This window comes from Plasmodium gaboni, chromosome 2, assembly GCF_001602025.1.
Source record: "Plasmodium gaboni strain SY75 chromosome 2, whole genome shotgun sequence".
NCBI classification, from domain to species: domain Eukaryota; phylum Apicomplexa; class Aconoidasida; order Haemosporida; family Plasmodiidae; genus Plasmodium; species Plasmodium gaboni.
Window position 1 is genome coordinate 115,174 of NC_031482.1, and position 18,169 is coordinate 133,342.

The window sequence follows — 18,169 nt, forward strand, 5'->3', positions numbered from 1 at the left end:
ACTATTATTATATCTATTACATTTTTTTATTAGATTTTTTAAAAAAAAAAAAAAAAAAAAAAAAAAAAAAAAAAAAAAAAAAAAAAAAAAAATATATATATATATATATATATAATAAAAATAAAAGAAATACAACAAATTAATGTTTATATTATATATTAATTTCGCTATTTTTTCTCTTTTTTTTTTTTTTTTTTTTTTTTTTTTTATTTATTTAAAATTAACTTGACGATAAACAAAAAAAAAAAAATTATAAAAATAAAAAAAAAGAAAATATACTTAACACTAAATAAATCTATAATCTTTTTTTCATCTTGTTCATAATGAATACATTAATTATTTTTCCACATCATAATGTCATGCATTCTTTTTTTTTTTTTTTTTTTTTTTTTTTTCTCCATGGGAACAAATAATTATTTTATAGAAGAGAGGAAAAGAGGTTGTTACCTTATATATAATATTTTTTTATGGTCGGTATTTAAAAGGTTAAAAAGAAAAATTTATGTATCACATGTGAAAAAATAAAAATATATATAATATATATATATATATATATATATATATATATGGAATGAAGAAATATATTAATTATTATATTTATGTAAGTGTTACATAAATATTTGCAACTTATTGTTATATTTTTTATTTAATGACATCAAAAAAAGAAAAAAAAAATATAATAATCTATATATAATATATATATATGTTTTTTTTTAATAATGAATAAAATATTTTAGGGAAAAAAAAAAAAAAAAAAGGGCCAAGTGGAAAATCATCATATAAATGATATAAATCATTTAAAGGAGATATACAAAGAAAAAATTTAAATTAACAAAAAAAAAAAAATAAATAAATAAAATAAAACACAAACTTGTTATATATATATATATATATATATATATATATTTATTTATATATATTTATTTTTATGTGGTTAACTTCATTTTGTCTGTCAAATAAAGCGAAAAATATAATTTGCTTTAATTTTATTGATATTTCCATCTAATCGATTTCCTCTTAAAACATCCTTTGATAACCTTACTTTTATCATCTGATGGTGTAAACGAATTAGTTGTAAATTTTCTATTTGTTTTAATAGATTTATTATTATTAAATATAGAATGTAAGAAATTATTTCGAATGACCATTTTATTATATGGATTATCTTCTTCATTTTGTTGTAACTTTTGATGACGTTGTTCATAATTTGTATCATTTGAATAATTTTGATTGTCTTGTTTCTTTTTTAATTGTTCAAAATTTAAATTGAATAAAGAAAATTTGGATACAAACATCTTTCCTGCTTTGAAAAAAATGATTTTATAAAATTTTTTTAATCTCTTTTTTGTATATACATTCCAATAATAATTAATTATTCTTTTATTATATACTTGACTTTTTAAAACATCATTTAATTTTTTTATACTATCTTTTATAATAATTAAATTATTAGAAAATAAAATATTATATATATTTTTAAAATAACTAAATCTTTTTTCATATTTCATATCGTCAGTATGTTCTATTTTTTCTTCATCATTATATGAAGTATCCTTATTTCCACATGTACTCATTTTTTTTATATTCATTTTTAAATTGTTATATTTATCTACACAAAAGTTAATAAAATCATAATACTCCAGATTACTTTTGAATATATTTAAATTTATTTTTTGAATAATATCCATATATTTATTTTTATAATTATTATAATGATCCATACTTTTTATATTATTATAAGTATCCTCTCTATTTGTTGATAAATAATAATATAAACTTAATAAAGATGGACTTATCATATACTTATAAAAAAAATTAAAATTTATGCAATATGTTTTATTATACATTTCAACTAGCCAATGAATCCCCTCTATATAATTTTCAACAATATCCATTTCTTCTTTATATATTTTTTCATCTTGACAATGTTGTAAATAAAAATTCTTTATATAATTCTCCATATCTATATTATTATAATTTTCATCATAACATTTTAAGTTTTTTTTCTTTTTTAAATTATTCACATCATGACACTTACTATTATTATTATTTTCAACATTTTGAATATGTTCTATTTTGTTTATATTACATTCGTTATTATTTAAAATTTCTATATTGTTATCAGATTGTTTAATATTTTTTTCAAAGTAGTCCTTATCTATATATTTCATAAGATGTGGGAAATGTTCATTTAAAAAATCATAAGATGATAAATGCATGGCATTTTTTTTTTTTTTGGATTGGGATGAATAAATATATTTTTTATTATTTTTAAAATAAATTAAATTACATTCAAACATATCATTTTCATTCTTACTAGCATTTATTGTAAATGTATCTTTATCTAATATTTTTTTACTAGTTAATTCATTTAATAACAATAAAGGTGAATATGTATTATATTGCTTCATATAAAATTTATTATCATATTGTATAAAAGATTTACTATTAGAGTCATAATAATGTATATTATTATTATTATTATTATTATTATATATATTTGTAAAGTTTACAATTTTTTGTATTTCATTTAGGAATAATAAAAATTCTTTTTTATTTATTTTGTAAGTATTACTATTTAATAAACCTTCATAAGTATTACTATTATTATTATTATTATATATATATTCTCTTTCTTTACAATTAATCATGTTCTTTTTATTCTCTAACATTTTAAAATATGCTTCAAAGAAGATACCAAAATTTCCTTCTTTAATTTTTGGAAGATAATCATTACCTTTTAATATGAACAGAATTAATAAATCTGCTTTAATTTTATGAAACCAATTAGGATATTTCTTTAAAAATAAATTAATAAATGTTTTTAAGTTGTATAAAACTTTAATCTTTTTCTTTTTAACATTATGCCCATCAATGGGTTGTGTCTTTAATGGGATTTTTTCAATATGTTTTTCATCACCCATTCGACAAACATTATTATTATTATTATTATTATTATTTATATTTATATTTATATTATTATTTTCATTATTTTCATATGTAATATTTTTTATATTATCACAAGTAATATCATCCTCATATTTTATATAATTCATATCCATTTTACATACTTCATTTCTATCTCCATTAAAACTATGATCATCCTTCATCACTTTATTTTCTATAAGATAATTTTCCTTCTTCATATTATTGTCATTTATTTCTACATCAAACATTTGATATGTGTATATAAATATATTATGAACATTTTTTAAAGACAAACATTGTAATAATAAATCCGCATCTGCACCAACTATAACAAAAGATTCTTCTTCCACATTTAATGTTTCATAATTAGTTGAATTATTCATTTTATTATTTGACATAAATTTTTTATTTCCTTCATATTTAAAATTATCATTTTTTATCTCATTAAACGTTTCCTGTTTCGAATCAGCATGTTTCATAATATTATCCTTTTTAATTTCTATCACATTTCCTATTTTTGTATCTTCTCTTATCTGTTTATCTGTCTTTATTTGTATATTTTTATTTTTTTTTTCATTGCTTACATAATTGACTATCCAATTCATAAGCTTCAGTTCTCCTTCTCCTACTTCCTGATCAGTTGAAATAAAAAACCTCACATTTTCATATTTTTCAAACGATAATAAATGCTTTAAAAAATTTACAAGAAACTTTGAGATTTTATTAATAAATATACTACCACATGTTATATCATTCACAAGATGATTTTCTTTATTTTTTAATTTACTTTTGGCTCTTCTTTTAATTTGTAGTTTTAATTTAGAAAATGGACAAATACCATCAATAGCAAATACCACATTTTTCTTGGGCTCGAATTTTTTTAAAACATTTTTAATTAATCTTGTGAGTTTTAAAAAATAATTATCATAATTAATAAATTTCACATTAGCTTTATGAAGTAATTGATTAAGATCAAACAATAAATTATCCACTTCAAATATTTTTTCTTCCTTACAAAACGATTTATCTTTATCATCACGTATATTATATTTATTATATGTATTATTCATATTGTCACCATAATTATTATCACCATATTTATTATCACCATCTTTATTGTCACCATCTTTATTGTCACCATCTTTATTGTCACCATCTTTATTATCACCATAATTATTATCACCATCTTTATTATCATGATTTTTTTTATATTTTTCTTTTTTTTTTTTTAATTTTTCTATGCAATGCCAATCAACTAATTTATTCCTATCCACAATTTTTACACAACTAGGGAAATTACTTATAACCCATTTGTGTAAACCTGGAATCCCACATTTGGCTAGCTCCAAAAACAGAAACACGAAAACTAGCCAAATATAAATTGTGTGTTTGGGCATATCATTATAAAGAAAGATGGACAAAACTGTCAAAAAAATAAAAATATTATATATATATATATAATTATTCATTTATATATATATTCTTATTTACAATAATATTATTATAACATTTGTATGATTATACATATTACTCCTAAAAATGAATTCCTTTTAAATGGAAAACTTCAAAATGTACTTTGGGTAAAATAAAAAATATTAATATAAGTAAAACTTATATTTAAATATACATTTGATTAATACATACAAAAAAAAAAAAAAAAATAATAAATAATAAAATATATTATATATATATATATATATATATATATATGTTTAATATGTTTTCTTTTATATTTTATATGTTATATAATATATATATTTTTTCCAAATATATAACAACCTCCTTTTAATCATATCATAATTTCTACAAAAAAAAAAAAAAAAAAAAATGACCTCTTCTACAATATATGAAATAAAAATGTGTTTCTTTATTTCTCATACATAATATCAATTTATTATATATAATATAAAAATATGGAAACAACACAAGAAAAATATAAATATAAATATAAATATATATTATATATCATCCTTTTCTACCATATATTAAATTTTAAGTTATCATTACTTCCTTTTTTTTTATTTTTGTATCTTTTTACAAACTCATAATTGATAAGGTCACACAAGAAAACCGTTACAAAATATATATTATAACTTGTATATTATGTATTAACTTTTTGTTTTTAAATAAGTATCATATTTTTTTTTTATTTTATTTTATCTTATTTTATTTTTTTTTTAAATTGTTAATTTTGTTTGAATTAATTATATATCTAATGTAAACATAAATTAAAAAGGAGAATAATAAATATATGTAAATATATATAAATATGGATATATATATATATATATAGGTATATCCAAATTAAACGTTTATTATATTATAAAAAAATAAAAGCGTATATACATATATATATATATATAAAGTGGAAATAGTAGCATAATAAATATATGTATATATTATTTATGTATAATATATTTATTTACTTATATATATTCAAAAAAAAAAAAAAAAGGCAAAAAAAAAAAATTCATTGGTTATATATTCATATAAAAAGTAAAATATATATACTTTTTTTCAAATGTTATATATGCAAAGATATATAAATATAAATATAAATATAAATATAAATATATATATATATATATATATATATATATATATATTTATGTATTTATAAATGATTATAAGTATATGGAACTTATTAATCCTATGGGTATATATATAAAATATACATACATACATATATATATATATATATATATATATATTTTTGTGTATACCATAAAAAAAAAAAAAAATAAAATAAATAACTTATAATAATAATGAATATAATTCTTAATAATTAATAAATAATAAAAAAAAAAAATAAAATAAATACAGTTCATTCATATTTATCATCTTTTATTTATACATTGTGTACTTATTATTTTAAATAAAGGAATCAATGTGGATTGTATAATGTTTCAAATAAATATATAAAATATATAATATAAAAGATATAATATATTTTATATAACATATAATATATTTTATATAACATATAATATATTTTATATAACATATAATATATTTTATATTTTATATTTTTATATATCATACAACCGACTTGGTCATATGCTTTTGTCTCTCCTCCATAGTTATGTATGGACTTGTTCCGATTTCACCTCCTTTGGTTTCTTTGATAAAGAAAAAAATAAACAAGAAGGTTAAAATTGACATGACTGAGAAAGAGATGAAAAGTATGGATGGGGACTTTTTGATAATAATATCTGATGGGAAGACAACAATAATTGCACAAACCCAATTAACTAAGGATGCCAAACTTGCTGCACTATCTTTTATTTCTGATGGAAACATTTCATGTAAATAAATCCAAAGAACTGGTCCATAAGAAACAGCAAATGAAATTATCATAATAAATGTTGCAACAATGGAGAGTGTTTTGACAAATGGAGAATTTTTATTTATTTCATTTGCTATAGCTGTAGGTAAATAAGCAAATAATACTCCTACACAACCCCATAATAATAAAGTTTTTCTTCCTAATTTTTCTACTATATATATAGCTGGGAATGTCATTAGAAAATTCACTGCTGTCATTACAACACTTAATATTGTAATTAAATGACTATCTAAAAATTCTTTATATAATTCATTTGAATTAGATACTAAAACATTTATACCTGTAAATTGTTGTAAACCTGATAACAAGCATCCTAAAATAATAACATATCTATATGATGGTATTTTTAATGCTGATAATAAAGATAACGAATTTTTCTTTGCGGATTCATTTTGTTCGACAGCTTCTTTTATAGCATTTAATGGTTCATCTACATTATCTGTTTCATAAATTTTTTTCAAAATATTTTTAGATTCTTCGATTCTTCCTTTTTCAAAAAGAAAATAAGGTGTTTCCTCTTTAAAAAAAACAACTAAAGCAAAAATACCTATTAAAGATATAACAGATGGAAATAAAAACATAAGTCTCCACCAAACTTTAGCGAAGGAAGATATTGGATCTGTCGTAGTAGCTTTAGGTCCTTCACCCATGGCTAAACCTAACATAACAGCTACAAAAATACCAAAGGTAATAAATAATTGATGCATGACACCATATGCACCTTTCTTATCTTTATGTGTCATTTCTGATATATACATAGGTACACTTACTGTTATTAATCCTATACCAAAACCACTTAATAAACGAGCAAATAATATAGTATGGAAATGATGAGTAATAGATGTTAAAATACTTACTAAAAAGAAAAAATTATATATTATTAATAATGATAATCTTCTTCCAAATTGTACTAAATAACCTGAAAATCCACATCCTAATACTGCACCTATAAATACTGATGCTAATAAAAATGAACTCTGAATTGTATTATTACTACAATTTAATCGATCAGCTTCTCCTTTACACCATTCAAATTCTACTACTATAAAATTCTTTATAGTATTTAATACACTCACTTGATAACCAAATATAAATGATGCTATACATGCTGATAATACATATTTAAAGGATGTACTGAAAAATCCACTATTTCCATTCTTCTTGCCTTCAATCTCACTACATATATCTTTCGAACTTTTCGTCATCGTTAAAAATATAAAGAGAAACCACAAACAAATCAAACGTAATAAGAAATATGTAAATGAATAAATATATATTATATATATATATATATATTATATATATATATATATATTATATATATATATATATATATTATATATATATATAAATATATTATATATATATATATTCTTTATTTTATTATTATTATTATTTTTTTTTTTTTTTTTTTATAATAAATTTAATTTCCTAAATTTTATAATTAAAAATGAAAAAATTTCCAATTCCTCATTATATATATATTTATATATATATAGGAAAAAAAAATAATAAAAATTATATAATAAAACAAAATAAAAAAAAAAAAAAAAAAAATATATATATATATATATATATATATATATATGTGATAAATATATATTATAAATAAATATAATATTTAAATTAAAAAAAAAAAAATAATAGTAATATGTTATATATTATACATATATATATTATATATATAATATATATTATATGAATATAATTTAATAAAAAAAAAAAAAAAAAATTAATATATTATTTATTATATATAATATTTATATGCATATATTTTTTTTTGTTATGTAAAAATATTAATAATAAAATATACTATTATATGTATTACATATATATATATATAATATAATTTTATAATAAAAAATTTCACTTTTGTCATATAAAATGTTCTATAGGAATAGTGTACATTTTTATTTATTTTATTATTACTATTATTATTATATTATTATTATATTATTATTATTATATTATTATTATTTTTTCCGATTTCCAAAAAAATATCTTTTTCAATCTTTTTGTAAAATAATTCTTTATTTATCCAAAAATAATTATTAAAACTAATATATGTAATATTATATAAATATAAATATATATATATATATATTATTATAAATTAATATCATATTTTATATATATATATATATTATAATTCTACTGAATTTTTTCCTTACATTTTTTTAATAGGCCAAAAGAAATAAATTTTAATCAAAGAAAAAGTATATGTTTGGCAAACACGTACATATAAAACAATATGTATATCATTGAATCCTAATTTTTTTTTTTTTTTTTTTTTTTTTTATTCCATTGTATATTATATATATATATATATTTATATATATATCCTTTCTTGTTGAAAAATAATATATTTTATAATTATCCTTATTCATGAATGAAAAAAAAAAAAAAAAAAACTTGGCGTTGTTTTTTATGAGGTTAATATGTTCGCATATTATGTACTAATAATATATAATATATGTTCCTTCTTAATTTTTTTTTTTTTCATAGTTTCTTTTTTATGTAGTCTTGTATTATTTATTATATATTTTATTCGTATGCATTAAAATATACATAAATATTGTGTTTTTTTTTTTTTTTCTTTTTTAATAATCTATATGAATGACTTTTTATATATATGTTGACATTAATATATTTCATATATTTTTTAATATTTTTAAATAATTGCTAATATAATTATATGTACTTATTTAAATGTGTTGCTTCATATATTAAGAGAACACATTTGTTTACAACAAAAGATGATAAGTATTAAAGATATTTGTATAATGTATTTTCATTGTATTTTATTTTTTTTTTTTGCTTATGAGTTATATTACATGATGAAACGAAAAAAACAAAATGCATGTTATGAAAAAGAAATATATATATATATATATGTTGGGCCCATTGTCTGTCATATTTTTATATATTAAATTAAATATTTCACAAAAAAAAAAAAAAGGGAAAATAATAAAATAATAAATCAAATAAAAAAAAGGAAACAATATATAATATATATATATGCACACACATATATATATATATATATATATATTTTTTCTTTTATATTTTTTCTTCTTTTTTTAATATTTTTTGAATATTTTGTAAAACCTCCCCACTAGGAATATATTTTTCCTTATGAAGAGTTAGAAGTTTTTCATCATAAAGTCCTAAATTAATATAATCGTTAGTAGTAAAATTTATAATAACAGCCTTTATTATATCTCCTATTTCATATTTATTTTGTAAATAATTTAAAATAACACCCCTTTTTCTCATATTTAATTTTAGATACATTTTTGTATTATTACATGATACAACCATCCCTTCTATGATCATACCTTTTTTTAATTTGTTATCATCTTTTATATGAGAATTTAAAAATTGATAATTCACATATTTTTTACTGTGATATATAATATCTTGAATTATTTGTTTAATATTATAAAGATCATGATTATTAAATGAAGAGATATTACATATATTTTGTAATGTATTAGACGTATTATGAAATTCTTTATCTTTTATTTTATTATTTTGTTTTTTATTATTAACATATTCATTTTTTTCCTCTTCCTTTTCATCTTTTTGCCTTTGTTTTATAATAAATTGATCTATAATACATAAGATTAAAGGTTTTAAATATATTACATCTTGAATAGCATATGATATTAATTCTTTCATAATAGGTCTTTTTAAATATATATAATTATCCATTGTAATCATTTTATGAAAATATATTTTATGATTATTATTTATAAATAAATATTTTTTTAATAAATCATCATAACTAATTTGATAAGTATTTGTATAATTTTTTGTTTTTTTAAATAATAAATTATATGCTACTTGTGTATCTAATATATTTTTTAAATGTATATTATATTGATTATATAATATGGAACAATCTTCTCTACAATCATGTGTTAATTTTATTATATCATCACATTCTAATATCTCTCTTAAATAATTTATAAACATATATAAATTATCACATTTATATATATCAAAAATATAGATATCTTCATAACATATTTGTATTATACTTACAATTCCATATTTTCCAATTTTATATCCTTCAATATCCAATCCAATCATTTTCATATTTAAATCTTTTAAATTATAATAACCATTTCTTATCTCATCTACACATTCTTTACAACTCTTACAATCATTTATATATTTTATATTTCTTTTCTTATTTATATTATCGAAATAGTGTTCTATCTTTTCATTTACATTTATATTGTAATAACCATATGACATATTTCGTCTCATATTTTTACATATATTTATATTATTCCTAAAATATTTTATCATCCTTAAATAATACCATCAAAATATATATTCATATTACATATCCTTACATGGAAAAGAAAAAAAATAAATAAATAAATAAATAAATAATAATAATAACAACTTCGTATTGAACATGTGAGCCACGCGAACCCCATCAAAACGTTTCATAAGTTATATGTAAAAAAAAATATATCAATAAAAATATATATATGTGTATATTTATCTTTTATTTTTTCTATATTTTTTATTTTGAAAAAAAAAAAAAAAAAAAAAAAAAAAATAATCTAATATATAAATAAAATGTTTTTTTAGTAAAAATTTTAAGCATGTAAAAATAATGAAAAAAAAAAAAAAATAATAAAAAATAATCTAATATATATATATTTATATATATATATATTTATTTATTTATTTTATATGATGGGTGAAAAGGATAATATTTTCCTCATTTTATAAATACCCGTAAATGAATATAATAATATCCTTAAAATATATTTTTTTTTTTTTTTCTTTTTTTTTTAAATAATATAGTTTTAAATTAAACAGGGGATTATTTTTGTAGTAACATGAACATAAAAAAAATAATTAATTATAACAATTTTAAGAGGACAAATGTATGGGGAAGCATAATAAGTAAGGGTTCGCATTTTAGTACTCAGCATGGACACTATGATAAGAATGAAAGTAAAATATATATATCAATGAATGAATAATACCCCCCCACAAACAAACATATAAATATATATATATATATATATATATTTATTTATTTATTTTTATATTTATTTCCTTTGTAGGAATTTGTAATTTTGGATTTGAAAAAGTAAGCGAAGAAATAAAATCTAGATTAGTCCATAACCTATTCAGCAACGTATGTAATAAATACGATATTATGAATGACATGATGAGTTTACTTTTACATCGTATATGGAAAGATCAATTTGTAAAAGAATTAGATATACTTTTAAAATATCATAGTTATAAAATACAAGATCATGTATATCAACATTATAAAGATTATTCATCAAAAAATGAAAACAAATCTGATACGAATATGAATAATAATAATAATAGTAATAATAATACGTATAATATATTTTCAGATATACCAAATTATAATATACTCGACTTAGCAGGAGGGACAGGTGATATTGCTTTTCGTATTCTAGAAAAAAGTAAATTTTTTTTAAAAAAAAATAATCAATCGATTCCTTTTGATAATATTTCTTATCAACAATATCTTCCTAATATCATCGTTTGTGATGTTAACAATGATATGTTAAATGTTGGTAAAAAAAAAGCAACTACATTAGGTTATGATAAAAATTTGACTTGGATAGTTCAAAATGCAGAAAATCTAGAATCAATAGAATCCAATTCTATAGATGTAATTACTTTATCTTTTGGTATTAGAAATTTTACTAATATTCCTCAAGCATTAAAAGAAATACATCGTGTTTTAAAACCAGGAGGCAGATTCTTATGTTTAGAATTTAGTAAGGTTCAATGCCATATATTTAATATCTTCTATAAATTCTATCTCAATAATGTAATACCTATAATTGGAAAAGTAGTAGCAAATGATATGCATGCATATAAATATCTAGCAGAAAGTATTCAAACATTTCTGACACCTCATGAATTAGCTCAATTATTTCATCAAGCCAATTTTAAAAATATAACTTACACCACCATGACTATGGGTATCGTCGCCATACATTCAGCATACAAGGTGCTATAAAATAATACACCACCATTATATAAATAAAAATATATATATATATATGTATATATTTTTACATATATCCATTTAGTTATTTCACTGTTATGTAATATTTATTTATACTATGTAATATTCCTTTTTAACACACATATGAACAAATAAATATTTTTTAATTGGTTTTTTTGTTGAACAATTAAGTATAATAAATAAAAAAAATGAAAACATATAATCATATATATATATATATATATATATGTATATTTATTTATTTATTCGTTTAACTTATTATTTTCCTCTTTTTTTTTTTTTTTTTTTTTTTTTTCTTCTCATTAGTCCATCTTATCTTTCATATAATCAAGGAAACTTGTATATTGTAATGTATTTGAATATTCACTAAGAATATCATGAACAATATCTTTTTCGCTATATTTATTTTTTACATTCAGTTCTTCATCTTTTTTAGTATTGACATTTATAATTTTTTCTTCATACAATAATTCTAAATCTTGTACATTATTTTCCAGATGTTTTAATACATCATCGTTATTTTTTTCTTTATTTTTTTTATTTTTTTTATTTTTTTTTTTATGTTTTTTTTTCTTTTTTGCCGCATTTTTTTCAATATTCTTATCATTTATAATTGGAACATTTTTAATTTCTTTTTCATTATCATATTCTTCACCCTTTACATTATTATTATCACAATCTATTATAACATCGTTTGGTGGAGGCTTATATTTTTCTTCCTCTTTATTTTCTTCTAATATATTGCAAATGTTATGAGATTGTTCTTTTTCATATATTATATCACATATATTCATATTTTCCATACTTTTATTTTTTTCTTTTTCCCTGTGTTCTTGTTTGTATTCTATAATATTATTATCATATTTATTAATATCATATGCTTTGATTATATTTGCACTTTCATCTTTTACAACATTTTTTGTAATTATCTTTTCTTTGTTATTACTATGATAGAGTGGTTGTATGGTTGAATGTTTTCTTATTTCGTCGTTCTTAACACTATGTATATTTTTATTTTTATTTTCATCCATCTTATTATTTTCTTGTTCGATTTTAATATATTTATTTGTTACACACTTCCTTTTTATATATCCATAACCCAAAGAAGAAACCATACTTGTAATATTTTTCTTATTATTATTATTATTATTATATAAAAAAACATGATCAACACCTTTCATCTCATTTTTATGTAAATTTTTATCTTTGTCGTTACCCTTATTTATCATCAAGGTTATCATTTTATTTTTTATTTTTTTATTTTTTTTTTTCTTAAAAAGATTATCATCATTTATTAAATTGACATTATAAGAAAATATTTTATTATTATTAGGACTATTGTAGTATTTTTTATTTCTTCCTTTAATTACTTCATTTATTTTCATCTTGTCTTTTTCTTCATTTATATAGCCCTCCAACTTACATTGATATGTTTCATATTTCTTTTTTAAAAAATTTTCATAACTCGCTAATATATATAATTCATCTAAGCATTTTTTTTTATTTTTAATACATTTTTTTATGTTTTTATTGTATTTTAAAATGATATTATTTATCCTTTCTAGTTCTCTTGAAATCTGTCTATATTTTTTTCCATAAAAAAAGTTAGCATTGTTATTTTTATATAGGCCCATTATTAAAAACTATGTCATATATATGAATATATATATATATACACATATATATAAATGAATATATTAAATATTACATTTTTTTTATATTCACCTTATAAATATAAGAACCTATTACTATACTTCAATTATAGATTTAATATATATATGTATATATATATACTTTATAACATTACAGTAAATATATAATAAAGTATATATAAATTAATATATATATATATTTATATATTAGCATAACATTTTAACTTATTGCTCATCTATATTATCCATTTCATCCATTTCCACACTGTCTGTCTCTGCAATTATATTATGTTCTTTCTTTTTTTCTTCAAATATGATACACTTTTCTTTTTCCTCTATATTTTCCTCATCATAAATTTTATTAAAATTTTCATTTTCTTTAATATCCTTATTATCCTCTATTTTATTTTTTTTTATTTTTCTACTTAAATTTTTTTTTTTTTTTTTTTCCTTCAAAATTAACTTCTCTTTTTTTGTATCTAGCATAATGTTTTCCTCCTTAGGATCCAAGATAATATTTTCTTTTTCTATATCAGAAATAGTGTTTTCCTTCTTATCATATTCATCCTTCATTTTGTTACACTCTTCTATATTACCTATACTCATATTTTCCTTTTCATCTTTATGATCATATTTTTCTTTTTCTTCTATTTTTATCATATTTGTATCATCATCATTCTTAGTAACTTCCTTCATATTATCATTTGAAAAATTTTTTTTTTCTTTTTTTTTTTTTTTTTTTAATGTGTTTTTTTTCTTTTTTACTTCCGCATTTTTTATTTTTATAATATGATCTTCTTTCTTCTTCATAATATTTTCTTCATCTTTATTAATAAAATGATCTTCTTTCTTCTTCATAATAATTTCTTCATCCTTATTAATAATATGATCTTCTTTCTTCTTCATAATATTTTCTTCTTCCTTATTTATAATACTTTCTTCTTCCTTCTCTACATAATGCATCCCCCCATGTTTTATAAACTTCTTTTCCTTTCTTTCCTTTTTGGCCTGCATTTTGTAGCTTCCCTTATTTAAATATTTACAATTTGAACTGTTTATTTTTTTCTGTAGTCGCATAGGTAAAAACAAGTGTGTGTATATATATTTGTTTCTTCTTTTATAAGATATGTCCAAATTTTTTTTATCCTTCATTCTTTTAGTAGATATTTGCACGCTTTTCTTTTTTTTCTTTTTTTTCTTTCTTTTATTTCTTTTATTTTTTTTATTTTTATATTTTTCTTCATATTTTTTAAATTTCAGATTTAATAGTTTGTTATCGTTCAATATATCAGATATAATTTCTTTATATCTTTTCTTATGATGTGTGTATTTTCTAAATATGGAGTTTGTAAAATATTCTGTAAAAATAAAAAAAATAAAACATAAACGATATGTAATATATATATATATATATATTTATATTTATTTATTTAGTTGACCTTTTTGAATAACATATCTATCCTGCTTAAAATGTGAAGTCCTCCTCAACCTTTTGCGTCTCAACCATTTTTTATATGAATAAAAATATATATGATTGCTTCTACAATATTGAGGAGAATATTTTAGATTTAAATAATAACTTTGATTTTTAGGAAAAGAAAAGAAAGTTTTTAAAAGTTCATTTTCTTGTTTATACTTATTACAAACTTTCTTATAGTATCCTTTCAATATAATATATTGTTTAAGTATTTTTTGAATTTGTATGTTTTTTTTTTTGATAGATGCTTGTAATAAATTCTTTATGTTTTTATTTTTTTTAAAACTATACTTTTTTAAAATATCCTTATTAGAATTAATAAAATATCTTTCCTTATTAAATTTTTTCATAAGTAAATATATTTTTTTAATTTCCATAAAATACCTTTTTCCACTTGTCCATATAAGTTCTTTAATTTCTTCGTGTTCTATCCTCCTCATCAAATTATTTATGTCTTTATCATGTTTTATTTCTTCTGTAATTTTAAAATTTTCAATGATAAAGTTTTTTATATGTAGTGTATTCATTTTATTTTGTTCCCTCAAGAAATTTAAAAGAGTCGACATATTAGCGTCTACCAAGTGGGAAACAAAAAAGTTTTACAAAGGGATATAAATGAATATATATATAAATAAATAAATAAATAAATAAATAAATAAATATATATATATATATATATATATATATATTTATATATATGTTGAATGAACATATTGTCATATACATATATTTATATGTTCACAATTAATTACTCACATATATTTGGTTCTCTTCTACTTTCCTCGTATATTATTTTTTCGTCCTGAGGTTTAAAATTATTAATCTTATCTAACAAATGAAACATATAAATAAATAAATATATATATATATATATATATATTTAATTTTAGGATGTTAAAAAAATAAAATGTTTACTAACCTAATATTATTGAACTATATGTTTCTAATTCATTATCCTCATCTGACGTAACATTCATATTCAAAGTATTTTCTCTAAACGTCTCATTATTTTCCTCACATGTAAAATTATTACTATTATTATAATTTAAAGTATTCATTGTATATTTGTCTAGAGCATTATTTATTTTTGACAAACATCCCTCTTTCAAAGGGTCATACGATTCATTTCCCCTCATACAAAAAAAATAATAAATAAATATACACACATATAAATATATATATATATATATATATATATATATAATTGTAGATTTATAGGGTAAAGGTAAAAGGATATTATGTATAAATATACATGTAAATATAATATTTAAGCAAAATATTTTAATATTGTTCAATGTAGAAAGTTTATATGTTATCAGTCCAAAAAAATAAAATATACACATATATATAATATTATATATGTAGGAATATTTTTTCATTATCCTTTTTTTTTTTTTTTTTGACGCAACGTGAAAATACATACACATGCATTTTTATATCTCATGTATGTATAAAAAAAAATGACATAAATATACACATTTTGTTATTTAAAAAAAAAAAAAAAAAAAAAAAAAAACACATATATATATATATATATATATATGAACATTTTATTTTTACAAATTTTTCCACATTAATTGTATTTCTTCTTCGTTAATATTCGATAAATTAACAAACTGATGAAAAAAAACATTAATTTTCAAATTGTTAGAAAATAAAAAATTTCCTTTAAATTTTGGCTTGTTTTTAAAATAAGTACCTACATATTTTACATCTTCTGAGATTACCCAAGACCCGTTGTTAAAGTTACCTTTATTCCATTCTCCACAATACTACACAAAAAATATAAAAATAAAAATAAAAATAACATATATATATATATATACACGAAGACACAAAAATGGGTATATATATATATATAAAGGTACATATTATTTTCTTATATATATATATATATTTTTTTTTTTTTTTTTTTTTTCTTTACATATTCTTTTGTTGAGTAAAAATAATAAATGCCCTTTCCATTTTTTTTGTTATTTTCCCATTCTCCATAATAAAAATCACCATTTTGATATCTTTGAAATCCTATACCTTTTTTCCTACCATTTTCAAAATTTCCTTGTTTTTTAAAAAAAAAAAAAAAAATATGAACAACCACAAAAATTCACATATATATATATCAATTTATTTAGATTGATAATTATAAATATTTTTTTTATATCCTACCTATGTATATACTCTTTTGTTTTCCTTTTTTTATTAATTTGCCATAACCACACCTTTTTTCATTCATAAAGAAACCATCATATATACTTTTATTTGAATAAAAATATTTACCTTTCCTTTTACATCCATTTATAAACATCCCAATAAATTTTTCGCCATTCTTGTATTTTACTTTTGCTTCTCCTGATTATATACTTGTTAAACATATTGATCAAATAAAACTGTTTTATTATTATTATTATTATTATTATTATTTATTCGTACATATTTATATTCTACATTTTGTTTTTATGTTTTATTATAAAATCCATGTACCTGTGAAGTTCTGATCCATATGACTTCCCTCCTTTTCTTCATTAAAAAAAATTAACATGATATTTTATTATTAACAAAAAATATATATATATATATATATATTTATTTATATATATATATTTGCGGGTTATATCACAAATTATGATGTTTTTATTTCTATTTAATTTTTATCCCACTATATTGTATATCTTAATATATATTTCTATGATTGAAAGAAAGGTCGAATTATTTCGCTTACA

The 18,169-nt window shown here is 18.4% G+C and overlaps 7 protein-coding genes across 7 annotated transcripts; 1 reads left to right on the top strand and 6 right to left on the bottom strand.

Annotated features, from left to right (window-relative positions):
* Positions 1-986: 986 nt before the first annotated feature.
* Positions 987-4,325, bottom strand: PGSY75_0204600 (hypothetical protein; the record flags this gene model as incomplete). Its single annotated transcript, XM_018783713.1, has 1 exon — positions 987-4,325. The coding sequence occupies one exon, from the start codon at positions 4,323-4,325 to the stop codon at positions 987-989; it is 3,339 nt and encodes a 1,112-aa protein (XP_018643703.1).
* Positions 4,326-5,964: 1,639 nt separating this feature from the next.
* On the bottom strand, positions 5,965-7,479 carry PGSY75_0204700 (hexose transporter; the record flags this gene model as incomplete). The annotated part of the gene is made up of 1 exon (XM_018783714.1): positions 5,965-7,479. One exon carries the CDS (start codon positions 7,477-7,479, stop codon positions 5,965-5,967), a length of 1,515 nt encoding a protein of 504 aa, XP_018643704.1.
* A 1,855-nt stretch (positions 7,480-9,334) lies between these two features.
* PGSY75_0204800 (putative 3'-5' exonuclease) lies at positions 9,335-10,591 on the bottom strand (the record flags this gene model as incomplete). Its single annotated transcript, XM_018783715.1, has 1 exon — positions 9,335-10,591. One exon carries the CDS (start codon positions 10,589-10,591, stop codon positions 9,335-9,337), a length of 1,257 nt encoding a protein of 418 aa, XP_018643705.1.
* Positions 10,592-11,136: 545 nt separating this feature from the next.
* PGSY75_0204900 (putative ubiE/COQ5 methyltransferase) lies at positions 11,137-12,311 on the top strand (the record flags this gene model as incomplete). Its single annotated transcript, XM_018783716.1, has 2 exons — positions 11,137-11,254; positions 11,368-12,311. 2 exons carry the CDS (start codon positions 11,137-11,139, stop codon positions 12,309-12,311), a joined length of 1,062 nt encoding a protein of 353 aa, XP_018643706.1.
* Positions 12,312-12,622: 311 nt separating this feature from the next.
* On the bottom strand, positions 12,623-13,954 carry PGSY75_0205000 (hypothetical protein; the record flags this gene model as incomplete). The annotated part of the gene is made up of 1 exon (XM_018783717.1): positions 12,623-13,954. The coding sequence occupies one exon, from the start codon at positions 13,952-13,954 to the stop codon at positions 12,623-12,625; it is 1,332 nt and encodes a 443-aa protein (XP_018643707.1).
* Positions 13,955-14,197: 243 nt separating this feature from the next.
* PGSY75_0205100 (hypothetical protein) lies at positions 14,198-16,585 on the bottom strand (the record flags this gene model as incomplete). The annotated part of the gene is made up of 4 exons (XM_018783718.1): positions 14,198-15,330; positions 15,412-16,023; positions 16,206-16,277; positions 16,369-16,585. The coding sequence occupies 4 exons, from the start codon at positions 16,583-16,585 to the stop codon at positions 14,198-14,200; spliced, it is 2,034 nt and encodes a 677-aa protein (XP_018643708.1).
* Positions 16,586-17,005: 420 nt separating this feature from the next.
* On the bottom strand, positions 17,006-17,988 carry PGSY75_0205200 (hypothetical protein; the record flags this gene model as incomplete). Its single annotated transcript, XM_018783719.1, has 4 exons — positions 17,006-17,221; positions 17,374-17,507; positions 17,616-17,798; positions 17,931-17,988. 4 exons carry the CDS (start codon positions 17,986-17,988, stop codon positions 17,006-17,008), a joined length of 591 nt encoding a protein of 196 aa, XP_018643709.1.
* Positions 17,989-18,169: the final 181 nt, after the last annotated feature.